The 18,068-nt window shown below is 43.3% G+C and overlaps 1 protein-coding gene across 1 annotated transcript in view; it reads right to left on the bottom strand.

Moving 5' to 3' along the window:
• plxna3 (plexin A3) overlaps nucleotides 1–18,068 on the bottom strand; it is a 50,399-nt gene that overhangs the window by 8,715 nt on the left and 23,616 nt on the right. Inside the window, exons 7-25 of the mRNA XM_089006996.1 lie at nucleotides 15,745–15,885; nucleotides 15,567–15,667; nucleotides 13,209–13,332; nucleotides 12,610–12,760; nucleotides 12,425–12,524; nucleotides 12,215–12,329; nucleotides 9,381–9,581; nucleotides 5,159–5,255; nucleotides 3,841–4,031; nucleotides 3,619–3,767; nucleotides 3,182–3,302; nucleotides 2,962–3,098; nucleotides 2,718–2,888; nucleotides 2,541–2,634; nucleotides 1,432–1,551; nucleotides 1,227–1,346; nucleotides 1,012–1,155; nucleotides 690–924; nucleotides 464–606 (exon numbers count right to left, since the gene is read on the bottom strand). Of these exons, the coding sequence (XP_088863122.1) occupies nucleotides 464–606; nucleotides 690–924; nucleotides 1,012–1,155; nucleotides 1,227–1,346; nucleotides 1,432–1,551; nucleotides 2,541–2,634; nucleotides 2,718–2,888; nucleotides 2,962–3,098; nucleotides 3,182–3,302; nucleotides 3,619–3,767; nucleotides 3,841–4,031; nucleotides 5,159–5,255; nucleotides 9,381–9,581; nucleotides 12,215–12,329; nucleotides 12,425–12,524; nucleotides 12,610–12,760; nucleotides 13,209–13,332; nucleotides 15,567–15,667; nucleotides 15,745–15,885 (2,655 nt within the window). The remainder of the gene's footprint in view (nucleotides 1–463; nucleotides 607–689; nucleotides 925–1,011; nucleotides 1,156–1,226; nucleotides 1,347–1,431; nucleotides 1,552–2,540; nucleotides 2,635–2,717; nucleotides 2,889–2,961; nucleotides 3,099–3,181; nucleotides 3,303–3,618; nucleotides 3,768–3,840; nucleotides 4,032–5,158; nucleotides 5,256–9,380; nucleotides 9,582–12,214; nucleotides 12,330–12,424; nucleotides 12,525–12,609; nucleotides 12,761–13,208; nucleotides 13,333–15,566; nucleotides 15,668–15,744; nucleotides 15,886–18,068) is intronic.

The raw sequence follows: 18,068 nt of genomic DNA, 5'->3' as shown, positions 1-18,068 counted from the left end.
GCATAATAATAATAAAACAAAAGAAAAAAGAAAGACAATAATAAGTATAATAATAATGAGAAAAAATAGTTATTGTAATAATAATAAGAAAACAGTAATAGTGTAATAATAATAATAACAGTAAGTATTATAATAATAATAAGACGAGGAAGAGAAGAAGAAGAAGAAGAAGAAATAAATAATAATTAGAAATAAATCAATAATAAGGCAAAATAAAATAAATAATAAGAGTATAATCATAACAATAATACTAATAACAAGAAGAAAAACTAAGACGAATAAATGAAAAAAAATATAATAATAATAATAAGAAGAAGACAAAGAACAAGAACAAGAACAAGAACAAGAAGAAGAAGAAGAAGAAGAAGAAGAAGAAGAAGAAGAAAAAGAAAGAAGAAAATAGACATCCAAACTAAACGTGTTTGTAAATGCGAATGTGTTTGTTTGTGTGTGGGCGCCATACATCGAGCTCCTTGAGGACTGGATGTTCTTCAATTCCCGGGAACATGACCCTCATGGTATAAGTGCGATATTCCAAGAAGGGAATCTTGACTCCATCCATGTCGTTGGTCAGCTCCTGAATATCGGTCTGCAGCTCGGCAAAGGCTACACCACACACACAAAAAAACATGCACGCATTAGTTAGACACACGCTCACGTGTGCGTTGGTGGCGCATGGCTGTGCGCACCTTCTTTGCACTCTAGCGCCACCCTGCTCTCCAGGTTGTCCATCTGTAGCTGAAGACGCTTTAGCGTGCGGTCGGCGTCTCGCGTCTTTCGCTTGTAGGCAATCAGCACGGCGATGATGGCAACCAGCAGCACGCCGCCACCCGCGCCGATGCCAATGATGGCCGGCAGTGTGAGGGCGCTGTCCGAATAAATGTGCAGGGTTCCCGGGGAGAATTCCAAACCTCCGACCAGGATCTATGGGGAATTGCAGCAATTTTGTGGGAGGAGGGGGGTTAACGGACACTAAAATGCTGCAGAGCGCTGGGCGAAGGGCGAACTCACCAGCACCCGCTGCTCTCCGGTCAACTCGGGCGAATCGCAAAGCAGCTGATGTTCCGACACCGTCAACAAGCACGGAGACTCGCCGATCAAAACGGTGTAGTTGAGACGGTTGTTGCCGGGGGCGGGCGGTACCAGATTCTTGCCCTGCGGCACAAAAGCGGTTCAGGCGACAGTCCGCTCCCCAAGTCGCAATTTTATGTGACGCCGTTTCTCACCTTGAGGATGATGGGCGACCCCGGTTTGACCTCCAGGATGCCTGAGATGCCCAAGGGGTCAAAGGTCGGGTTGGGGTAGTGCGTGAAAGAGGTGGAGTTAAGCACCAGCAGAGATGACACCTGACGGGCAAAATATCAATGTCGATATGAATAATGACATTGATTCTATTGAAAATAGAGACTCGTATCACATCATGCGTATCACCTGATCCAAGATGAAGCCAAATTCGTCGGCATGCAGCGCCACCTCCGGCGGATCGGGTTTGCCGTAGACCAGGCCGGGAGCCAAACACGTCATGACGCTGTCATTGATCGCCGTGCAGAACTGAGGAGGCACACGAGAGCAAAACCCGGAAACATACGAGGTCAGAAAAATTGTGTTTTCATAAGAAATCAACCAAAAAAATGTGAACCGATACGATCAAGGAGGCCGACATTTGCAGTCCATTTTTTTTTCAGGCAAAGGGAATATTTTGGTGTAAAAAAATAAAGGAAGAAAGAATTAGAAGCGCCAACTTAGTCAAAATGTCTTTACGCTTCTGTTTATTGAAGAACTTTGCAGAATTTGGAAAATGTAGTTTTTTTTTTGTTTCGGACAATCGAAATGTTGGTTGTAAAATTCCGACAAAAAGTTCAAGGGGCTCCCAAAAACAAAAGTTGAAGCAAGTAAATAGCACTCTCCAGTTTTCGAACTATATGTTTTGCAAAATGTCAAAAATTCAAAATATTAAACTTTTACTAGTATAAAAAAAAAAAAAAGAAGTCCAGTGAGCAGCACGTTTTAGGTAGTTCAATCAAAATGTAAAAATAAGTTCTTTGAAGTTTTAAATTGATCTCTAGCTTTTTTTTTTTAAAGCTAATGCCGATATTTGTACATATACTGTATCAGCAACGCTAATCGGTCTAATTTTAACCACCATATGAGGTCATAACCAGTGTGAGAAGAACGGGTTTACATTACTATGTGAAATTAGAATAATGTAATGCCAAAATAACGTAAGGACGTCACTTTGAGATAAAAAACAATGACGTCAAAACTGGTGATGGGAAAACGAAGCTTCATGAAGCCCTTTGATTTTTTTTGACTCATCCAGATGGTGCTCTTGGTTTAAATCTGAGAGTGAGTGCAAAGGAAAATCCACTTCATCTTTAAACCAAGAGTGCCATCTCGAGGAGTAAAACTATCACAAATGCTTCACGAAGCTTCATTTGCCCATCACGAGTCAAAAACCACAAAGTCATATCATAATTATGTCATAGGTAGGTCAAGTCATTTCAATTTGATGTCAAAACAAACAGTGTGACTGGTCTTACATTGTTTGTCTCCACGCCGCCAAACTTGGCCCTGACTTTGGGCTCCTGGATGGTGAGCAGGTTGGTTCCCGTGACAGTGATCACCGTGCTACCGCTACGCACATACAAAGCAGGGGGGGAGGGGCGTCAGAGATTTGTGCTGTGATTGGAGGACGGCGGAGGTGGACGAAGGCCTACTTGAGGATGGACCAGTTAGGTTCGATGGCGCTGATGGTTGGGTCCTCCGTGTATGCGTATTTGATCTCCGAGCTGGTCACTTCTGCCTTATCGATGATCAGGCGGACGGGGGCGGGGCCAACTCCAGACGCTGAGGTGGGAGTAATGCAAACTACCTCGCGATTGATACGTCTGGATGGGAAGAAGAAGGAGAATGTTAAAATTTTGACTGCCGTTTGGGTGAGCAGTGATTCCTGTGACTTACTTGACAAACAGACATTCGTCTTTGTCGATGAAGACTGACACGCTGCTCCCGGCGTCCAAATTCCGACCCGTCACTGTCAGCCTGGTTCCGCCGGAAACTGGACCTCTATCTGGACGAACGTTGCTCAAACTGGGACTCTGTGAGAGAGGCATCAAGACTCTTCTTGGCACCGTCTCAACAATCAAAGAAGAGCCAAAGATGACGTGAACAAAGTTCTCACCACGAAGGCGTATGCTTGTGTGGACATGGTGCGGTACTCGGCGCTGCACACGCCGATACACAATTCCACCGCGCCGCCGGGAGAGTGAGGTAGCAGCGCCTCAGCCATGTCGCACACCACCCTGGTACGTGTATGCAACCAAACACACGCAGATGAATTGCCTGTCCATCAAATGTCAATGTTGATGCGCACGCTTAGGCTCTTTACATTGCTTTGCCATAAGTTGTTCACCATCATTTTCAGAGTGAAACGATATTTCAAACCGGTGTTTGAATTGTATCGAGGTGATAATTTGAGCAATATATACAGTCCAGTGGACATCTAATCTCTTTAAGGCAGATGTCAGTCATGTCCTGGTCGCGCCGAATGGTGTTTGGAAGCACGCTCTGATGATGTTCCCACCCCCACCCCAAAATAAAAGTTTGGCCGACACTGACCTTTCTGCGCTGACGTAGAGCGAGGGAACGGGCGTACAGCGAACGCCGGCCACCTGCACGTGTGTGATCTCCTTCACCTGAAGACCCAAGTTTTCCCCCTCGATGGTCACTCGAGTCCCCCCCTCGCGAGGTCCCGTCAGAGGAGAGATCTGCGGGACATGAACTTGAATGAGATGGCGGGCGCAGGTGGGCGGCGCCCAGGCGGGTCGGGGCTGCTCCTACCTTATTGATACGAGGATGGCTGCAGCGCACGTTGTGGCGTCCATGGTGCATCCAGCTGTGTTCTGGCGCCGGGCAGTGTTGACGCAGAACACACTTCCTGCTTTCGGCGCACCAGCCGCATTGGAATGCAGTCGGCGCTTTCAAGCACTGGCCGCAGCTCGAGCGTTGAGCCTCGCACTTGTAGAGCAACGCTGTGCGCACAACGCCACACGGACAAGGGAAGAGATGAGAATAAATTGAAAGATTGTATGAGTAACACATCCATCGGAAAAGCTCATTCTCACAAAGGTCGCCGGGGTTGCTGGAGCCTATCCCAGCTGTCTTCCAGCAGTAGGTGGGGGACACCCTGAACCGGTTGATACCCAATCACAGAGCCCGCAGAAACGAGCAACCATTCGCGCTCACACTCGCATGCAGTGACAATTTTTTGAGTATACAATCAGACTGCCATGCATCTTTTTGGAATGTGAGAGGAAACCTGGAGAGAACACTTAAACTCCCCACAGGGAATCCGGAGCCAATTATATCTATCTTGCTACATAAATACATAGCTACATGGCACGATAGCTACATGACCAGATATCTCCATGGCTAACTAGCTAGCTCTATAGCTAGCCCTTTAGCTCACTATCTAGCTAATTAGCTTTTCTCTCTATCAAGCTAGCTAGCGCTATAGCTAGCTCGTTAGCTAGCTAGCTCGTTAGCTAACTAGCTCGTTAGCTAGCTAGCTCATTATCTCGATAGAGAGAAAAAGAGAAAAACGGAAAAAGGAAAAAAGAGAAAAAGAAAAAAAGAGAAAAAGAGAAAAGGAGAAAGATTGAGATATATGGAGAGATAGAGAGATACTGTAGCTCACAGGTGTCAAAGTCAAGGCCCGCGGGCCAAATCAGGCCCGCCACATAATTTTTTTCGGCCCGCGAAAGCAAATCAAACTTGTTAAATTCCATGATGATAGCTAAAATCTGATCCAAAATGTCATATTTTTGGATGTCAACCACAATAAAAGTCATTATTCTTGACTTCAGATTTGAAAACGAGTTATTCATTAATTTGCTGTGTGCTCTATATGTAGTATTTGAAGGGATTTAAACATTCTAATGGGTTCCCCAAATTCATAACGGCCCTCGAGAGGAAACCATAACTACAATGTGGCCCGCGGCAAATAATGCCTTTGACACCCCTGCTGTAGATAGATAAGAGTCCTCCATGAAAGCATACAAACGTGTTTTAACTAAACTGAATCGTTGGTGGACATCATTGTTGGAAAATTGTTCAATGCCAACAAGGTACAGATTTGGAATGTCAACACTCAGACTACCTTTCATGGATACCGGCTTATCAATGAAGAAATCTCCATCCCAGACGATGTTGAAGTCCACCGGGAGGTCAGCCGCGTCCATTCCCTCGTACCAGTACTACGCCGCACAAGAACACAAAAAATACATCAAGACATTAGTTTGCGTAAAGACACATACAAAACACAAGCATTTCCACTTAGGGACAATTTAGTGATTTTAATCACACTAACATGATAGCATGTTTTCAGAACGTGGATGTGGGAAAATCAACGCAAGCAGCAGGAGAATTTCCAGACGGGAAACCAGAAGAGATTCAAATGCAGAACTGGCGAGGGCAGCTAACCACCATTTTTGGGGCATTGTTAGTTTTTTTTCCTTAGGGGTGCTCTGTTGGTGGGATGTTTGCATTTGAATCCATCTATTTGTGTGGTGACACTCTGCGTGTGTGCCTGCGCCTAATGCTTCCATTACCATTAAAAATCATCCAGCTGAGCCCGACCAACAGCCTCGGCACACAACATTCTCGTGAGACTTGTTATTGGAGACCAAGTGGCGAGTTATTTCGAAGGGGGACTTGCGGTTGTCGTGCTTTGGTATGAGATGAAGTCAATTGAAGTGATCTGAAATCAAGTGAACCGCACACCAATCCCAGAACTGAATTTGAACAAAAGTACACAAATGTAACGAATTCGGGGAGGGATCAAATGACAACAACTGCTCTCCATATGGCTTTTTTTCCTTCGAAAGAATAACAACAATCAATACAAAAGCCAATTCCAACACGGTCGGGATGTTATGTTCAACATAAGTAAAAACAGAATACAGTGAGACCTCAACTTACGAACTTAATTGGTTCCCAGACAGAGTGTGTAAGGCGAAAAGTGTGTATCTCAAAAAAAAATTCCCATAGGAAACCATTAAAATGGGAATAATCCGTTCCCGGGTTTCCATTAAATACACTTTTCAACTAAATAAGCCTTAAAACTACACACAACATACCTTATTCTATGTATAATAAATGTGCTATTGTATTGTAATGAAAGAAATACACTGCATGGTATCATAAAGTCACTTTATTTACATTTGTGATGGTCATTTATGGCTTGATGGAATGGCGTTGGAGGTCGAAGGTCAAAGGGAATTGCTGTTTGGAAAGAGAGTCACCTTCCATAAGGACTGTTGGTAACTTAACCTCTGGTGCTGTTAGGTCGTGTGCTTCCGCCGAAGATCACTCGGCCAGCAATGGTGGTGTGTATTATGAAAATAGTGCTTATTATAAGGTTTAATTTTCATAAATTTGACGTTTGTAAGACGAAAAGTTTGTAAGATAAGGTGTTTGTAAGTTGAGGTTTCACTGTATGATCATTGGTAAATCACGTTCATTCTGAATCAAACTGACTGAACGACAAAGACAAGCTAATTTATGTTCACACTAATAAACGTGATTGTTCTTAACAAAAAAAACATTTTAATTTGATGGCTGCAGCTCGTTCCGAAAAACGCAGGTGGCAAAACAAAAGACATTGAAAGAAAGTATGCTCATAAAACAGCTTTTTGTTTTGTGCCATTGATTGGGTAGAATAGGAGCTTCCTGCAATTGCTCGTCGTTCGCTCGTCATGCACAAGCAGGGGTGGAGCAAAGTTTTTGAGAGAAAATAGTCTGATTGAGGACGATGTGTCATCATGAGGAAATTGGGAATTGCATTAACGACGATGATTCGAAAGGTTCGGAGAATCTGGAAAAATTACTGCAAGACCGAAAAGCAACTTGGATCCTTTTGGCGATGGCGTATCAAAAACTGACATGTGAAGGATCCCGTCAAGATTTTCGAGAATCACATGCCTCTGCTTATTTCAGACAACGTCAAACGACATCTTGCATGTGCTACAACAGCGTGGCTTAATGGGATTGGTGTCAAAGTCGAGGCCCGGGGGACAAATATGGCCAACCACATCATTTTATTCGGCCCACAAAAGCAATTCAAACTTCAGTGATGGTGGCTAAAGTCTGAAGCAAATTTTCAAATTGTCCCATGTACACCACAATAATAGTCATTCTTGACTCCAAATTTGAAAACTAGTCATTCATTAATTTGCTGTGCGCTCTGTATGTAATATGTGGAGGTGAGTAAACATTCTAATGGCTTCCTCAAATTCATAACGGCTCCTGAGAGGAAACCATAGCGACAATGTGGCCCGCGGCAAAAAAACGACTTTGACACCCTTGCTTTATAGTAAATAAGTGCGAGTACTCAACTGGCCTGCCTGCAGTCCAGACCCGTCTCGGAAACCATTTATTAGTCAAAACTGAACACCAATGGGAAAGAATTTGACATTTAGCCTCCTTGGTTCCCGAGCGTTTATTGAATGTTGTTAAATGAAAAGGTGATGGAAGACGGCAGTAAACAGGATCCTATCAGTTTTTTTAGCAACATTTTCCATCCATAAAATTCAAATGTTACGGTTATTTTGTTAAATAATCAGAATTTTTTTAATTATATATATATATATCCCATTTATTTATTGTCTATTTATTTATTTATCTATTTGTATTGTTATTTATTCTATTTGTATTTGTTCATTTATTTATGTATATTTATCTATTTATGTATTTACTTTTAAATGTCATTATTTATTTATTTATTTATTTGTTTAACACAATGTCCCAAAATTATCGGAATTGGATTTGTACGGTCATAGGCTACTTGAAAAATGCTCTTCGAATCAAGAATGTCTGGGCGCTTTGGTTTTATTGGACTAAATGCTCAATTTCCTCTTCATTTAAAACCTCTCACGTACACGCCCACCCACCCCACTAGGGTTGCTGACACAAGGACAAATGAAGGTCACCACGCTGGGAAGAAGACTGTGCTTCTCAGTCAGAGGCAAAGCAGGCTGTGGTGGCGGCAGGGGGAAGGCACGAGTGGGGGGTGTTGGGCGTTTTACTATCATATTTTGGAGTTAGTAGGGCTTGTGGGTGGGGGGTAGGGGGGGGGGGGGGTCGGCGTTGATGGTGCAGCGCAACTGACATTTTAGGGTAATCTTTTTTTCTCCTTGGGCGGCATGTGCAGAAGCAATTTGGATGGCTTTATTGATTCATTTGCGGGTCTTTCACATATAATGCGCAGCGGCATTTGGTGCATACGAGTCGACTAGCAATAACCGTGACTGAAATGGATGATTTGTGACATGCACAGGTTAATTTGCCAGATTTATAAATTAATAAATTAATTAACTAATAAATAAATAAATAAATAAATACCAAATATTAGGAGATAAACAAATAAACGCTAAATAAAATAATAAAAAAAAAAAAAAAAAAAAAAAAAATCATAAAATAATAAAATCATAAAATCATAAAATCATAAATAAAAATAAACAAGTACACAAATAACTAAATAAATAATTACACAATAAATAAAGCCTTTCAGACTGATCATGATAAAAGTATTTTGAGGTTTGCCGCCCAGTAATTTGTGTACTGCGGGTGATCACTCATGGCCTCAAAAATGATTCATAAACGAGGATGGGCAAACCTTCAAGCGCCAGTGGCGTATTTTCCTTTAACATGATCATTACAATAATATACAATGAATTCTGTTAGGAGGTTAATTAATCGAAATTAAATTATTTGTAATTGATTGTTTTAAGGGGGAAAATGCCTTTATGAGGATAATAAGTATTACAGGACTTTGTCATTGTACCACATGGTGCAATGAAACGGAACAAACGCAATCGTCTGGAGAGACACATAAAAAAAACGACCAACAAGGGAATACAGGACACGATTCCGCAGGGTCATCTTTTACAGTGCCCCAATTTGCGCAGATGAAAAGAAAAAACTAAAATAAAAACAAAAGGGGAAGGGACAGGATGGGGAGAACCCCAGACTTGGCCCCACTCAGGGGAGCACACTCTCAATTTGGAAATAACCTCAAAAAACTGAATACTACAAGGCGGAAAAAAAACTAAAACAAAGCAAGTTAACAACAATTAACACAGAAATAATTTAGTATTGCTGCCATTTAGTGTGTGTGTGTGTAAAGTTGCTAATCTGACACAGTTAAGTTCATGTTGCACCTACCTGTGAAGTGGCTAGTTAGCATGCTTTGTTAACTTCGGTGCTACGTTAGCTTGCGCTTTATGTCATATTATGTCTAACTTTGTGAAAAGGCAGCTCTCGTCTTGACTTGGAATCTAACATTTACTTTGTCAATATAAAGCAAATGGGTAAAGCCTCACCGAAGTATTCTGACACTGGATACAGGACGAGTTGAAGCGCACTGCAGGAATGCGTTGGACTTTCCCTTGGATATGAAACACGCACTCGTAGTTCTTCTGGCCTGACTGAGGCTGCGGGAGGTTGCGCGCTCGCAACGTGATCGGACGAACCAGACCAGCCGCTACCAGGATGTCGGATGTGGGCAGTATCTGCGGACAGCCCTGCGGACGGAATGGCAGACAATCAGCAAGATGGCGGTTGTTTTAGCATTAGCATTGCTGGTTCTCGGGAAAATGTGGAAATGCTTTCTTCTTTGCCCAATCGCTTTCCTGAAAAGAACTGAAAGTGGAGATATCATCATAATCATATTTTGTGTCTCCTCCAAAAAAAGGAGCCAGTAATTGAGCTGTTTCCTTTTTTGTAATATTAGCAATAGCACCAGTCACTAACAGCTGGAAATAAGATTTTTATGGGAATCAAAAAAAAACCCCAACAAGCCTGATGAATAGGTTTGTCGATTTCACATTTTCATGATATCTCATCTCGAGCGCAAGTACTTCAATTGTTCGTTCTGACTCGCTGTCGCAGGTGATTAACTCATATAGTAGCGGTTGAAAAGGCTTTGTGACTTGGACTGACAATGAAATACCCCCAACAGAATTTCTCAGGTGGCGATGAAGCTACACAAACGAGTATCAGCACAGTAATTAATTGCCTTGTGACTGACAGGAAGCCGGTGAGCACAACGGGGAAGTGGACCAGAGCGCGGCATGCTGCGACAACTGTGGGGAAATGCCTTAAAAGGACTCTTTGGATTATCCGTGCGCACGTAGGGACAAAGACACGGCTTGCCAGACAAAGACATCCATCCATCACCCATCCATCCAATCCATCCATATGATCCAACCAAATCAATCCATCCATCCATTAATCCATCCATCATTTTCTTCTCTAAAATACCAAAGATAACCGGAATTGTGTTTTTAATGGCAAAATCACAGTTTTACAACTATGCATCAGTGGAACGATTTAAAATTTGAGACACTTTCTGAATGATTTGCATGCTATTTAGTAGTAGAAGTATGTTGTAGTGTTTGATACATTGTTTTGCATGCATGTTGCACCATCACTCGTAAGTCTATCCATCCATCCATTTTCCGGACCGCTTATTCCTCATTAGGGTCACGGGGGTGGCCTTCGGGCACGAGGCGAGGGACACCCTGAATTGGTTGCCAGCCAATCACAGGGCACACAAAGACAAACAACAGTCACTCTCACACTCATACCTAGGGACAATTTGGAGTGTTCAATCTGCCTGCCATGCATGTTATCGGAATGTGGGAGAAAACCGGAGGAGAACATGCAAACCGGAGAACATGCAAACTCCACACAGGGAGGCCGGAGCGGGATGCGAACCGGCGACCTCTGCACTGTGAAGCCAGCGTGCTAATCACTCGACTACCACTCGACACTCGTAAGACTAGCTAAATGTAATCATCATTTTTTGACACTTTACTCAACCCCATGTAACATCGAATTGACGGCGCTCATAGAGTAAAATGATTACAAGCACACACACATACCCAAATAGAGATCTCCACTGAGCATGCTCAGCACAAGCATTACATATATAAAAAAAAAAAAAAAAATCCTCGTCTCACCCACCATGAGTGGTGTCTGTCCCCATTTCAGCTCGGGTCCTCTACCAGAGGCCAGGAAGCTTGAGGGTTCTGCGCAGTATCCGTGCTGTTCCCAGCACTGCGCTTTTCTGGACCGAGATATCCGATGTTGTTCCCGGGATCTGTTGCAACCACTCGTCGAGTTTGGGGGTCACTGCCCCGAGTGCTCCAACCACCACAGGCACGACTGTCACCTTTACCTTCCAGGCTCTCTCCAGCTCCTCTCTGAGCCCTTGGTATTTCTCGATTTTCTCATGTTCCTTCTTTCTGATGTTCCCATCACTCGGGACCGCTACATCCACGACAACGGCTTTCCTTTCCCCTTTATTTATGAACACGATATCTGGTTGGTTGGCCATTACCATCTTGTCAGTCTGTATCTGGAAGTCCCACAGGATTTTTGCTCAGTCATTCTCCACCACCTTGGGAGGTGTTTCCCATTTTGGCCTTGGGGTTTCCAGTCCATACTGCGCACAGATGTTTCGGTAGACTATGCCAGCCACCTGGTTATGGCGCTCCATGTAGGCTTTCCCTGGCAGCATCTTACACCCTGCAGTTACGTGTTGGATTGTCTCAGGTGCCTCTTTGCACAACCTACACCTTGGGTCTTGTCTGGTGTGGTATATCCCTGCCTCTATGGCTCTGGTGTTCAGGGCCTGCTCTTGGGCAGCCAGGATGAGTGCCTCTGTGCTGTCCTTTAGGCCAGCCCTCTCTAGCCACTGATAGGACTTCTTGAGATCAGCCACTTCTGCTATGGTTCGGTGGTACATCCCGTGTAGGGGCTTTTCCTCCCATGATTGTCCCTCTTCCAGCACCTCATCCTCTGTTCCCCATTGACTGAGACATTCTCTGAGTACATCATCCGTTGGAGCCTTCTCTTTGATGTATTCATGGAGCTTGGATGTTTCATCCTGGACAGTGGCTCTCACACTCACTAGTCCCCGGCCTCCTTCCTTACGGCTTGTGTACAGTCTCAGGGTGCTGGACTTGGGATATATATATATATATATATATATATATATATATATATATATATATATATATATATATATATATATATATATATATATATATATATATATATATATATATATATATATAATTTTTATATATTTTATATATATATTATATATATTTTATATATACGGCATATTTTTATATAATTTTTTTTTTACCTGGGCCGTGCTTACGCGTCCCTCGAGGAAAGAGCAGTCCTCCAGGTTGTTGGTACACATGTGACGATACTTGCACCAGTGGCAAGGGAACATGCTGCCGACACAGGAAGTGCACCTGCAAACAGGAAGTGAAGATGCCATCAAGCAGGAGGCAAGGACAGAGGGGGGAAGGATTGGGTTGGGTGAAGGGGTGGGGGGTGTCAAGCTTACGAATTGAGCACAGAGCAGTTGTAGAAGGTGAAGTTGGTGCTGATGAAGGTACGACTTGTCTCGCTGGATCGAAGACTGAGTTGGACGTCTCGTTTCTCTCCTGCCGAGATATCGGCGCGCATTTAGATTGAGTGTGTGGGTGTGTGTCCAGTGGATGTACACTTGAGTGCGTCCGAGTGTCTCACCGTAGAAATGTGGCGGCAGGTCTCTGAGCATGGGCGACATGCACGTCACCTGACCGTCAGCCTCCACTTCTGCCGAGGTTTCGCTGATGTCTTGGAAGACGCAGGACACGCCCCCTGACAGCGCCGGCACGTGGTGAACTCGTATGCTGAGCTGCACACAGAAAACATGACGCTAGACGCATGACGACATTGAACCAGGAGCCCGAGTTCAACAAAATAATGCTAGATACACCCGCGTGTATATTCCGTCCTTTAAGCACCGTCGTACCCTGGTGGTACATCATAGAAACACAGATCGTGCCTACGAGTTATGTTCATTTGGTAAGAAAGTGTGTATATGAATCCATGAATCCCTTCCAGTCTACACACCTTTGTGTTAAAATAAATGTAATAGTACTACTGCATGATCTATAAACATCATAAAAGACAATGTTTTGTAAATCTATGAATGAGTAAAAACCATTCAGTGAGTTGTCGCTTCAGCCTAAAGGGCTGCTTTGCCACATCCAATATGGCCGACACATCAACCCATGGCAGTAACAAGCCAAAACCGCCCAAGGCAAAGTCAATTTTTTTTTAATGTCCATGATGGGACGCACCTGCGTTGCTGGGGCGGTGACGGACATGTTGCCAGGGGTAACGAAGATGTTGACACACTGGTCAAGCTTAGTGTTAAAGTGTTGAGGCTCCTGCCATTTCTCGCACGCTTCCATTCTGGAACATCTGGTGGCGGATAGAAGGGAGAAAATGCAATAAGAGTTGACCACCACATACTCTCAAATTGCTATTTTAATATTTTTTTCAGTTTATTTAAATAAACACACATACCCCCACAGGTTTTTGGGAGTTAGGTGGAAAATGGAAATGGAGTGTTTACCAGCAATTTCGGGATGAATTTTTCAACTCAATGCGGCTCGATGGGCAACAATGTTTTGTTTTTCGAAGGGAATAGGGACGAGACAAATTTCCAGAATTTCCTTAGGTTTCATATTGTGTGTAAATGCGGCCCCTATGAACATGGTGCAAATTTCCAAAATTGTCTGTGTCAAACAGCACAGTTAGAGAGTATTTCCCAATGCACCCATGATGTGACAACGGAATTTTTGGCATCGCTCTGGTTGGATGATTTTGGTCTTTGTGTTGTCGATCCAATGGAATACACTCAAACCTGGGTTTTCGGATGTCTTGGTTTTTGACCAATTTGGTTTTCGACCAAAAATTTCGGGTCTTTCATGCCTTGGTTTGCAAACGAAAATGGGTTCTAGACCAAACTGAGCGCACCTGAATGCACCACTCGACTCCCCTCCGCTTGCTTATGATTCACTTCCTCGTGTTGCATCTCATTCGTATTGTTGAATAAAGTTTTTTTTACTAAGAAACAGACGTGTTTGGCTGACATCTTAGCAAATCGGACGTTATTCTCGTATAGCGTTCCATTGTGAGTCGACACGTTTGTATTGTTTAATAACAAATGTTAAAAAAGCAGATATTGATTATATTGATTACAATGGGAAATGTTTCGGTTTTTGACCAACAGGTTTCTGGAACGGATTATGGTCGAAAACCCAGGTTTGACTGTACCAGGGTGTGTTCTTGTATGACACGCTCCATGTTAAAATGCTTTGCTGCCATTTTGTGGCATCCATATGTAATTATAATCCCCCCAATTTAGGGGAACGTCAAATATTAGCGGACTTTTGTTGTTCGCAGTAGGGTTCCATCGCTATCCTCTGCAAAACATCCAGATTTTCTTCACCCAGTGACTTAGTACAAATGTGACATTTTCATTCACATGAATATCCACGCCATGTTGTCAAACGGCGCCTCAGCAACGGCGCAGCATTGTGTTCAGCCACGTATGGTCAAGCAACGTATTTTGTTCGTGAGCGCGGAGAAGGTCTCTTTCATTTTGAAGGTCGACTTGATTGATGTTTCAAGCAAAGAGGAAACGCCTCGACCTGGACTCGGAACATCAAAGTGGCCCTCAAACTGTGCGTGTGTTTGTGCGTTCCCATGTGGCTTCATTAATGTTTCTATAAATGCCCTTGGAAAACATGCACGGCAGAATATGCCAGCCAATCGGTAGCGAGCATCAAAGCCCATTTTCAACCAATTTAGCGACCTATTTATCAGTCTATCCCCCCACCCCAACTAAACTTCATTGATATAAAGTCTTTAAAAGCAAAATCTAATAAAGTACAGGGTGATATACATATATAGTGGGCAACACACATGCACGGTTCGGCACCCGCTAATTTGCAGATTACATATATATATATATAAAAAAAAAAATATATATATATATATATATATATATATATATATATATATATATATATATATATATATATATATAACTTACATTATGTCTTAATTCTGTGTTTAATTATCCCTGTAATTGACCGGATTTAAACACAATAAACCAGTATATTGTTGGTTATAAAAATTAATTGTTGATGATGCAAAATTTGCCTGGTTGGCATGTTCGATTGCGGCTGCGTGGCTTTTCTTCGGGTACTCCCCGATTCAAAAACTCGTTAAGACCCTAAATTAGGGGTTCCCCAACTTCTTTTGCCTCACAGACTTGTTTTATGTTAGACGACATATACACCAAAATAATATGATATGACCGGCATAAAAACTGTGGTATTATCGATACAATAATAATAAACACGAATCGCAACACGAGGCACGTCCTATGTGGCTGTAAATACTCTCTGGTCGCTATGGTAACGTTTACATGTGCCTTCAAAATAAGCCTATGAAAAGTTTTTTTTTTTTCAAAATTAAACATATTTCAGATCCAGAAATGCCTAAAGCGGACGTAATGTTAATTATATATTCTTTCTCTACGGCCCAGTAGCAAACCACCCACGGACCGGCAACGGTCCGCATCCCAGGGGTTGGAGACCTCTACTCTAACTTGTCCCATTGCGAGCGCAAACGTTTGTACTTACTTGTTGTAGAGGACACACCATCCACAATGAGGGTCTCCTGAAGATAAACAGCCCAGACAAGACTGATACTGCTCGCAGGTCTCCACAGGAAGTCTGCTCACCTAAAATGATGACAACAACAAACATGGCGGGGACGAGCAGGTGTGCAACGGTTGCGATTCTGCGAGCGCATGCATACCTGTCGGTCACTGAGCAAGTAGATGTAGAGGTGGTCCGGACTGAACATCATATCTCTTAGGAGGGGCTTTCCTTCCACCACCGTTACGCTCTCGTACAGCAAAGCATTGTGGGACGGCGGCAGGAGTCCATCAACACGGATCTAAAACGCACGGGCGGGTGTACGTGCATTGAGAAATGCCGCGAGCATGACATTCAAACGGTCGGCGGAAATCTGCTCAAGGCAAGGACGGAGCTATTTTGGTGGTTTGCGGGGCTCTGGGCCACCCCAAAATTAGGACAAATCCCAAACCGTTTGCAGATTATATTTAATGGGTGTTAGCAATAGCTAACAAACCAAACCAAACAACCTCCAGGGGGTAAAATAACCATGACTCAAAATAATTGATTAATTGGTTGGATTTCGAGTCTCTCATAAAAATCAAACAATATCAATTTTGATTTTTCTCTATGCGGCTCTCGAAGCAAAATTTATTTGACAACCCTGTTCCCTGAGTTGATTGAATATGAAACTGCCAAACCTTTTTTATGTACACTTTATGCAATGGCACTGTGCCCCGGTGGTTAGCCCGCCGACCTCACAGTGCAAAGATTGAGGGTTTGATTCTCCCAAATCCTCCCATGCGTTGGACGTTAATGAAACACTCAAAATTGTTTCAAAATGTGAGTGTGGCTGATTGTTCATCTGTGTATGCCTTGAGATTGGCTGGCAAGCGGTTCAGGCAGGCAAGCTTCAGCACCCCTTGCGATATTTGCGAGGATAAAGCGGAACGGAAAATAGATGGAGGCATTATTTTTATCGTTCTCCACACTCAGACGCTTGCTACGTCTCGTCTGAAGGTGAACCACCCAACCCTAAAAAAAGAGGTGAGTAGATAAGAGGCCGCGAGCAAGGACGGACAGAGCGCCGAGTGTGTGTAGTCCGTGTGTTAATAAGCTGTCTGCTTGTCGTGTATTTTGTCTTAATTTGAGATGACGAATCCTCCCCCATACATACACAAAACAGGATGGAAGCAGAAAAGGAGGGGGCTCGAAAGTAGGACACTGCAGCAGACAAAAATGATACACGCACGTGCTCGTTTTCACACACACAAGCACACAAATACACTTTCACACACATACAAACCCAGACGCAAAAGAAAAAAAAACACACAATCGTCGGTCCCAAGCAAATGATATTCGAATTCCACAATGCCGCTGACACGACTGGAGTCGCCACCCGATATGCCCCCTGCGGGTAACACCCGTTACACACACAGCCCCCCTATGGCCCGATGCAAGAAGGACGTGATTCAAGAAGAGGTGACCTTTCACCTTTGAATGTGACTCAAACCCTGAACACACACGCTCAAAAACGAGCACACACACCGATATGTGAACTTTAACCCCTAAGAGTGTGTGTCTGTGTGTGTGTATAGATGATTTTTTTAAGAACAGGAATTGGAAATGGCATCTTTCACATTCAAATACAAACATGCACATATATATGTGATACTTTACATCCGCAAATTCTCTTCGTAATCCCCTCCCAAAAAAAAAAAATACTAGTGATGGGAAAACAAAGCTTCATGAAACGTAATTTTGGTTTGAATATGAAGGTTAGTGCAAAGGAAAGGTCTTAAAAAATACTGCGTCATTAAACCAAGAGTGCCATCTAGAGGAGACAAAAATGATCATGAAGTACTTCATGAAGCTTCATTTGCCCATCACTATGTTTCCCACTTGCCGCGACGACCGCATCGGGAAAATGTGGATGGACACAAACAAGGAAATCTGTCTGTGTGCGGATTTTGCTGACAAACACACACACTACACAGCGTCCATTGAGCCATCAAAGCCTGAGGGAAGAAGACGAGAAGGAGCAAGGCCAGTGTGGGGTGACATGAGGGGTGGTGGGGGGGGGCTGTTAAGCTTATTAGCCCATTCCCATCCCCCGAGTGTGCACACACACACACACACACACACACTCTTCGACACAATGGATAATAGCAAGACCACCAACTAATGCTGCTGCCCCCCTTTCGGCCACAGTACAAATATTTCATTTTTGCTCCTTTTTTTCCGAAACACTCTAATGGCCACACCATCTTTTTTTTTTAAGTTGTTTGTTGTCTGTGTAAAACTGAGAGCTGCCATTAAATGTCATGGGGAGAAGAATATAAAAATGGAGACAAATCAACAGGCAGTCCGCTGCCCCCTCCTTTTTTTAATGAACAAAGTAGGACTATTGGAATTCTCCAAACATGGCCGACTTTCTGTTTGATTTCATGCATGGGTCCTTGAAACTTATTTGTCGTGATAGACACGAGCACCCGATTTCCAGTC

The sequence above is a fragment of the Hippocampus bargibanti genome, linkage group LG01 (genome assembly GCF_051943395.1).
Source record: "Hippocampus bargibanti isolate YZ-2025 linkage group LG01, ASM5194339v1, whole genome shotgun sequence".
NCBI lineage: Eukaryota > Metazoa > Chordata > Actinopteri > Syngnathiformes > Syngnathidae > Hippocampus > Hippocampus bargibanti.
This window is presented reverse-complemented; position numbering and strand designations above follow the sequence as displayed.